The sequence below is a fragment of the Bombus huntii genome, chromosome 6 (assembly GCF_024542735.1).
Source record: "Bombus huntii isolate Logan2020A chromosome 6, iyBomHunt1.1, whole genome shotgun sequence".
Taxonomy (NCBI): Eukaryota; Metazoa; Arthropoda; class Insecta; order Hymenoptera; family Apidae; genus Bombus; species Bombus huntii.
In genome coordinates, this window is record NC_066243.1 from 15,888,933 (window position 1) to 15,897,559 (window position 8,627).

Sequence of the window (8,627 nt, forward strand, 5' to 3'; positions counted from 1 at the left end):
GGACTGTAGTACAATTGCTTATATTTTAAAACGTTTGATGGAGTCTTTTATAAAGTGACAAATAACAGAAAATCAACGTTTTTCACGCATAGGTTGTTAAAGTACATAAGATCGGTGTTTGGTCCCAAAGGGGCCATACAATGGACGGTATTAATGTGAATGGCGGGAATGCCGATGGGGCGCGCGAGGATCCTAACCTAGAAGCTGGTACTGTGCCGAATCTACAAGAAACGCAAGTTAAAGTGGATACCCCTAAAATGGATGGACAGGACGTGAACGGTGACATTAGGAACTCGCCGAAAAAGGGTATGGAAATCAATGTTAGAAGAAAGCTACGTAAGTTCAAGGCAAATTCAACTAGTACCATTGAAAGTGATTCAACATTAAATACAAAAGGACGCAAACGGAAGCTATCGGAACCTGACGGTCTTAGCTCAGAGGAATCTATGGAGTTCAATGGTTTTGATATACAAGGAGATAACGAAGTGGAGCCAGCAAGTCATGTCTTGAAGAAATTAATTGGTATTGGTAATTATTGTTATGGTCTATTCAAGATGCAAGCCTACATGCTTGCCAGCAAGTGTCATATCATGAGAGCGAAAGACTATGCCAATGACTTACTGCACAAATATTGTATGTCCACTTTTTGTAAAATTTGGCTTTTTATATGCAGCAGATAGTTCTTGATTGTTGCTTTATGCTGTATAAAAATTACATTTATATCTACTTCATAAATTTGTTAAAAATAAAATGTTTGTTTATGGTATTTTATGTACACAGAGATAGTTTCAACAACCATGATCCACTTTTGTCGTTTTATGTTTCTGAAAGGGATCAATGCACAATTTACAAACAATTTTATAATGCTATTAATAAAGATAAATATAATGCAAAAAATATTTATTTAATTATAAAATGCCATTGAATTTTTAAAACAGATTTTCTTGTAATTGCTAAAAATGGATGCTCAATATTTATGCAGTAAGCTATTAATGTTATGCTTAGAACAGATCATTATTTTTGTAGATGCATATTCTTTAAGAAGTAATCATTTGAATTAATTTTTAAATAAATATATTTGAAATCTTAGTCAAACATACTTATGTTAATAATACCTCATTTTACTTTTATAAATAAGGCATGAAATTGTATAAATGTAGGCTATGTATATAATAGGATGCTATATTTTCAACATGTTTGCATTAAATAAAATTGTGATATAAATATGTATTAATTTATGAAGATGTGTTGTTTCAATTATATAGATACTTTAAAATACACAGAATTTATAATGAAAAAATTAGGTAGCATTAACATGATTTTTTGTAGCTGAAGCTGAAGTAGCAGAGGCACAATTGGCAAAACGATTTAGATATAGTATAAGGAAGAATTTTGATATGAAAAAAGATGATGAAGATTTGGGTGATAACAGAATGCACGATGATGACTATGTATTAGATATAGATAAAGTAAAGAAAGAAAAGGAATCTGATAAATCAGAAACGGAATCACTTGGAATGCCAAATACTGCTGAATCAGAAACAGAAGTACAAAAAACAGATGACACTTCCCTTAAGTCAACAAATTCATCATCCGCAGCCAGTAGTCCAGCAACATCAATAAAGTCTAAAGGTTATCGTTTATTACGTGGAGTTAGTCCAGGAAGTACTGGGAAACAAAAAGTATCAAGTGATATATCAAATCCAGCATTCAAAGAGCCTTTTAAATATGGTTGGAGACGAGAATTGGTATTTAGAGCAAGTAATGATTCTAGTCTTAAAAGAATGGCTGATATCTATTATTATACACCAAAGGGCAAAAAGGTTAGAAGTTTCAGAGAAGTAGCAGAATTTCGTAAGTATAGTTTTGTATACTAATAATAATATAATATAAATAATAATTATGGTAACATGATATATTTCATTTTAGTTAATACGAAAGAATTAACTATTGATAATTTTACTTTCCTCAAAGAACCAATTGGTCCTGATGATCCGGAAAAAGAGGTTATTCGAGATGCAAAAAGAATGAGGGTAAGTAACTTGCTTTATATGTATTTTAATATACGTTTATTAAAATTGTATAAAATGTTAACTGTAATTTGAAAATAGGGGCCTGGAATATCAGTTACTCCACCAAGAAAGAGTATAGGGCATAAGAGAGGTACACCTGGTAAAAGGGTTGTAGAAGAACCTGCATCAGTGCCTCCTCCAGTGGCTACAAAAGCTGCTACCAAATCACCAAGAGCTACATCAACAGGATTTAAAGTGAAAGTGTCTGCAAAGAAAACCCCACACATAAGTATGCATTAATATCAATATGAAATTTTTATTTCTATTTTGTTAAGTAATTACTACATTATTTTACTGAAATTGTTTTGTGCAATTAATGTCTTTATCAAGTAAAAAATTCACATTTCACTTCTAATTACTATATATAGGATAACCTTATTTAGCTTTGATATCTGAAATATTTTTGCTTAATATTTATGTTAAATTTTGAAACTTCTAAATTATATGTTCTAGTTTTGTCTAGTAATTTATTCCAGTGAGGAAATTAATCACTTATATATATATAAGTAGAAGTTTCTACATATAATTTTTAAGATAAATTATTATTTTCACAAAAATTTTTGTTCAAATATGCATAGCAGAAATAAAGTCACCTTCTCAAGAAAGGGAGGTACTTCCACCTCAAAGAACAACAAGTACAAGAAGAAGTCAGCTACCTGTAGAAAAACCACCACCTCCTAAACCAAAAAGACAATTAACGTGAGTGCCTGATGTTTTAATTATTTTGTTATAGTGTTCAATTGTAATTAGTTTGCAATATTTAAGGGTATCCTAAATGCTTAATAATTAAACATGATAATAATCATATTTAATATGCTTTAAAAAGGCCCAATGAAAATTTTACAGCATGTGCACCTTTAAATTTTTTCATGAAAATAATTTCTTAGAATTTTATTATATGTTTGATATATAATGTACAATGTATAAAGATATATACAATATTTTATATAAAATTGCACCATTGCATTTTTATAGTAATTATTATTGAATAATTAATGTATTAGTTTTATTATCAAATTTCATATTTTCTAATTATTCTAATTATCTAAAACTTTCCTTAATAATTGTAGTAAATGTTCTTCTTCAATGAAGAAATGTTAAAAGAGAAAGTTTTACATTTTGCATTGTAAATTAAAAAATACATTAGAGCACATGTTGATGATTAAAGTGCATGCTCTATAGCAAATATATATAATTACAGAGTTCAAAATTTTATTTTGAAATAGTTCAAATTTTCTCTTCTATTTTTTTCATGGCTATATGTCCTCCTTTATCCTTTTGATCCTTAAATCCCTTACTTAAATTACTTGTTTTATTCCTAACCCCTTTCCCCAATCAACGCACATCTTACAGGCCCAAAGTTCAAGAACCATGCAGTATAAGATGTTCAACCAGTATGGGGTTGATACCAAGCTTACAATGTCGTGCGTGTCTCTGTTTATATCATCCTGAGTGTGTTGGTGGTATAGAGTTTACAGGAAGTGACAATTATATTTGTAAGGTAAGTTTTTTTTATAACAAAAGATATATTTTTGTAAATTTATTTTAACTTATTAAGCAATTTTCATATTAATATTTTGTAATATTCTTTTATAGTATCATATGTGAACAGTATAATTTTTTTCCAAATTTTGAGATTCCTTTTTTAAATATCATACATATTTTGATATATTATTTCAAAAATTTATTTTTAATCCTCTACTTATTTTTTATTAAATATATTTTAATAAATTAAATAAAAAATTTGAAATACATATTGGCTGACAGTAATGATATGTTAAATAAATGGCGTTAATTTTGTTGTAGAACTGTCAACAGGATACTAATGAATCTCATCAATCTCAAACGAATCCATCTTTGACACCTCCTCCACTGATACCAATCAGTATGCTAGGTGCACAAAATACAAAATCAAAACATCAAGTAAATCTAAGCCCTCCAAAGCTTCAACGAATACCCAAATCTGATAATGCAGATTCACAATCGCGGAACGCTACTAAAGTGTCAAAAACATCCTCTGCAACATCACATTCTCCTTTAAATTCAGATAATAAAGAAAGCAGTTGGTTTGCTCAAACAGAAAGCGAATTTTTACAAAGTCATGATGGAATTTTACCAAAACCGGCCCAAAATATTGCTCTAATGGGGGGCAAGAGATATATTGTTGTACCAAAAAATAATGCTATGGCTGTTCAGCCAGCTATAACTGTGAAACCTGATAAAATTGGTGATAAACCTCCTATACTTCAGGATGGTACACTTACGGATATATCAAACGCTGTTGACAATTCTATGTCCACAAAAGTACGTACTTCTTTAACAACAAAATTTGTGGAAAAAGATGCTTTTGATAAATCAATTGATAAAGATGTGTCAAAAGATGCATCGCATACAGGACTTTCATCAAGTTCCATAATGGAGAAAACCAATGAAACGTACAATAGTAATGATAGAACTGATATATTGACAGCAACTAAATCACAAAATGACTTATCTAGTACAACAGATCTTGCAGTAGAAAGTAAGAAATCAGAAAATTGTAACACAATTGAAAAAAAGAGTATAGTAAAGAATTCAAATACAACTAACACAAATAATGACTTATTTAAAGTAGATACGCAACATTCTGTGACAAGTAGTTTGGGTACTGTTAAAATAAACAGCAAGTAAGTGTTTGTTTCTCAAACACACATATATATTTGTTTTACTTCCTTTTTTTAAATATTTTCTCCAAATAAGTTAAGGCAACTCTCTTTTGAGGTTTTGGCAGTTGCTTTGTACATATTGTATTTACAAGATATACATGTTTTTCAGTGATTTTATATCATGTATATGTATATATATATAAAGTATTTCATTTATTTGAATATTTTTATAAATTTTGTAGAATTATTTCTATAGAATGATTCTATAGAACTATAAAAGAAAATAATGCATGTAACTACATATCTTTTTCGTGTTATATAAAATTTATACAAATAGTATTGTAAATGCAATATATACTGACGTTTATTATATTTGGAAATATAAAAGTTCGAGGTGGAAAATGAATTTGATTTTATCTTGTGATCGAAGCACACTGCCTTAGCTTCTTAGAAATGCGGCCAAATTTTCGTGACATGTGAAAAGTGAACAAAACAATCACATATCGTTGGTTCTTGCAGGTATTATGTAATTGTAGTATCAAAGTAAATGTTTGTATTTTAATTGAAAGCCTTTTCTAAAAATGTATGCAGCATATTGGACAATACATCATTTACATTCATGCTACAATTACAAATACAGCTACTGATAAGTGCTTCAGTGGAAAAAATCTAATTCATTTTTACTTTTTATATTTGCAGATATAAAGACATGTGCGAGCTGAAACACAAAAAATCTCTTAGTGCGTTTTCCCAAAAACGTCCGAAAATCCCTGTTCCTCATGATTTCCACCTCCTATTTATGTTTGTTTTTTTGTTACTATACCTCCATTCAATTATAGAACGATAAATTTTCGACCTTTGAAAGTTCTTTCAGAGGCTTTTATTTACATTTAATTATTTTCCATTTAACGTAGTTAGTATAAAATTATCGATTATTATTATTGTAAATCATTGGTCCTTCAAAAGCCTCTTTAAAAATCATAATATTCTTTTATTAAATAAAAGATTTCATCAATAGTGTAAAATTAGTTTCTTTTTTTTTTATTATAACCAACATCATACATATAAGAAATGATACCCTTATTATATAGGCCAGTTGTTTTAAAAGAAATCACCTAAAAATATTTTTATTTTAATACTTTCAGAAGGAAACAAAATCGGCAGGACAAAGAACAACAGCAGCATTTTATGGATTCAGTGTGTGCTGGTTATCATGCATTGCTGCGCATATTTCAATACCTTAAGGTACAAGAACTACTTCGGGCTGCAAGAGTGTGTAAAATGTGGCGAGATTTGGCTGCGCATCCTTCTCTGTGGAAAACTGTACGAATGAAAAATAGTCAAGTAACAGATTGGGATGGCTTAGCAGATACATTACAGAGGCATGGTACTCAACATTTAGATCTTCGAAAAATGCTTGTAGCAGGCGAATCTGACAGCATTTGGGAGAAGTTTTTAGTAGTAATACCACGTGTAACTAGCCTTGTCAAACTAGAATTATGTAAATGTCCTGTGATGGTTGTTGAAGAAGTTATTAGAAGTTGCCCTCAATTAGAAGTATTGAGTGCAATGTCGATAAAGTGTGACTCCCTAAATTTAGAGTCAGTTGGAAATCTTAAACGTTGCCAAGAATTAAGGCTTAAAGCAATCAGTGGTATGTCTTTGAAAGAAGATCTCACACCTCTACAGGAATTAACGCAACTAACACAGTTGGTAAGTATAATTGCTTTTGTCTATGTTTTGCTTTAATTTTATACTCTTCTTTCTTCTAATTATATTTTCAATATTTAAACCAAATTTATACTTCACAGAGCTTGACATCAGTTAAGGAACTTGGAAAGAAGGGAATCAATATAATACAAGCATTAGTTAATTTGGAAACTCTAGAATTGGGTGAATGCTCAGATTTTCCAGATAAATTTGGTACTACAGTTTTAATAAAGTTACAAAAATTAGAACGTCTTAGGTTGGAGAAAGGTCAAGGCTCATGTTGTACATTTGACATTTTGGAAGGTGTATCTAAGTTACAAAACTTAAGTCAAATGGAACTGGTCAATTTTGATGTCAAAAATGGCTTTGACAAATGTCTTGCAAACTGTAAGAATATTAAAAGGCTGTTAATTATTCCAACGTACATATCTCAATCGGCAACGTCTAACAATATGGTGCTTGGTGGTGTTACTGAATTATCAAATAATTTGACGCACTTTGTATGGGGCGTTACACTTGAGTTACTTAGGGTTACAGAATTATTTATTGATCAATGTAATCTAATAATAAGTAAACAGATCACTGGCGATGCGATACCAGTACTAAAACCGGTACCCTGTCTAAAGTTAATCGAGGATGTTGAAGATGAAAATGACAATCAAAAAGGTACTTATATGTACCTTTAAAATATGTGTATCCCCATTTATATTATATAAAAAAAATGTGAATGTGTTTTAGAATTAATTCTATATATTTTCTTATATTTTTCAGGTGATGACAAACAGGAACCAAATGAAACAAATCCTCAAGTGGATATATTACCATTACCACAACTCCAAAAACTTTTATTAACTGCTTTGCCTAAAACGAGGGTTAAGATCTTGAAGATTCCTTTCCATGCTACTTGGCGACAAAGCATTTCAGATACTGCTACACAATAGAAGAAAATGAAATAAAGTGTATGAATACATATACTAAAAAGGAAAGAAAAATACCTGATGTGAGAAAATTAAAAATTTTGTAAATTTGACTCCATAATGTCTGCACAATTTACTCCAATATTTGCGCATTGGATCAAAAGTAATTTAATATTAATATACTATGTGTTTTGTAGCCTTTAATTCCCCTTGAATAGTGTATTGATACACTCTACAGTAACCATAAATATTATTCTTCTCGAATCCTTTAGTGATAAAAACAGGGGACCACAAATGCATCACGTGCTATTTTAGCTGCAAAGCAAAAATTCATGAGAGGCTGGTATCCTTGTGGAAATTATTTAAAAAATTATGAAAGTCTCAACATTTGTAGATTACAGTACATGGAATGTATGTTCGCAAATTATTTGGTATACTGTAATGTGTATCCACGATGAACAGAATTGTCTGAATTATAGAGAGAGAGAGAGAGAGAGAGAGAGAGAGAATCATAAATGTTTAAAATAATTAACTGAGACTAAGATATATGAAAATATCGCGCACATTTATTAAGGGGATAAAGTGTATTATTTTCGGTTTTTACAAAGTGTAGAACTTTTATGACATACACAATCCATTGAGTCAAAACAAATTGTAGTTTTAATTTCGTGGTATGAAGCGAATTTCGATAAGTTTCTATTGAAGTAGCAGTAAAAGAGGAAATCATGTTGTCTATAAGGCTCTATTTAGAGGTTAGGCTGTATAAATAACGGTATATATTATTAAATTATATAGTAATTGTATGTGTATCTTTAATATTTAAGATACGAGTTTTCCGCTGCAAAGAAATATTAAGCAGTTAATGGGCAAAGTTGTAGAATGTATAATTATAATTTTGTATAACGCGTAATTAAATATAATCTAAAGACGTAATGATTTATCTGTACAATTTACGCAATTACGATAAATTTCCTAACCAGGATATTTGAATTCTCTGCCGATTAATATAGATGTTTCAATCCCTATTCTTTCTCGTTTTTTATTTTTCTGATAATATTTACGAAATGTATAGCAATTGAAAATTAAAGTCGGAAATTAAATTTTATATTCAGATAATAAAAATAAACAAACGCGAGACATTTTTAATGCAAAAAATTGCACATGTAGTTTTAAGGTAATAAAAAACGTTCGCGAGTAGTGATATTAGTAAATAAAATATTTCAATTAATGATATTAATTAATTATACCAATTTGTTGTTCTTAAATAACTTATATACTTATTG

The 8,627-nt window shown here is 29.6% G+C and overlaps 1 protein-coding gene across 5 annotated transcripts; it reads left to right on the forward strand.

Moving 5' to 3' along the window:
• Positions 1-129: 129 nt before the first annotated feature.
• Positions 130-8,590, forward strand: LOC126866640 (uncharacterized). Of its 5 annotated transcripts, none has more exons than XM_050620486.1 (11): positions 130-306; positions 397-528; positions 1,330-1,854; positions 1,930-2,033; positions 2,112-2,301; positions 2,651-2,771; positions 3,426-3,573; positions 3,879-4,738; positions 5,863-6,430; positions 6,529-7,093; positions 7,199-8,590. In XM_050620486.1, exons 1-11 carry the CDS (start codon positions 141-143, stop codon positions 7,366-7,368), a joined length of 3,549 nt encoding a protein of 1,182 aa, XP_050476443.1. In that variant the 5' UTR covers positions 130-140; the 3' UTR covers positions 7,369-8,590. The 5 variants fall into 5 exon arrangements, with proteins under 5 accessions (XP_050476443.1, XP_050476444.1, XP_050476440.1 ...); XM_050620487.1 differs by having other exon boundaries at positions 397-522; XM_050620483.1 differs by having other exon boundaries at positions 130-528.
• The last annotated feature ends 37 nt before the right edge of the window (positions 8,591-8,627 follow it).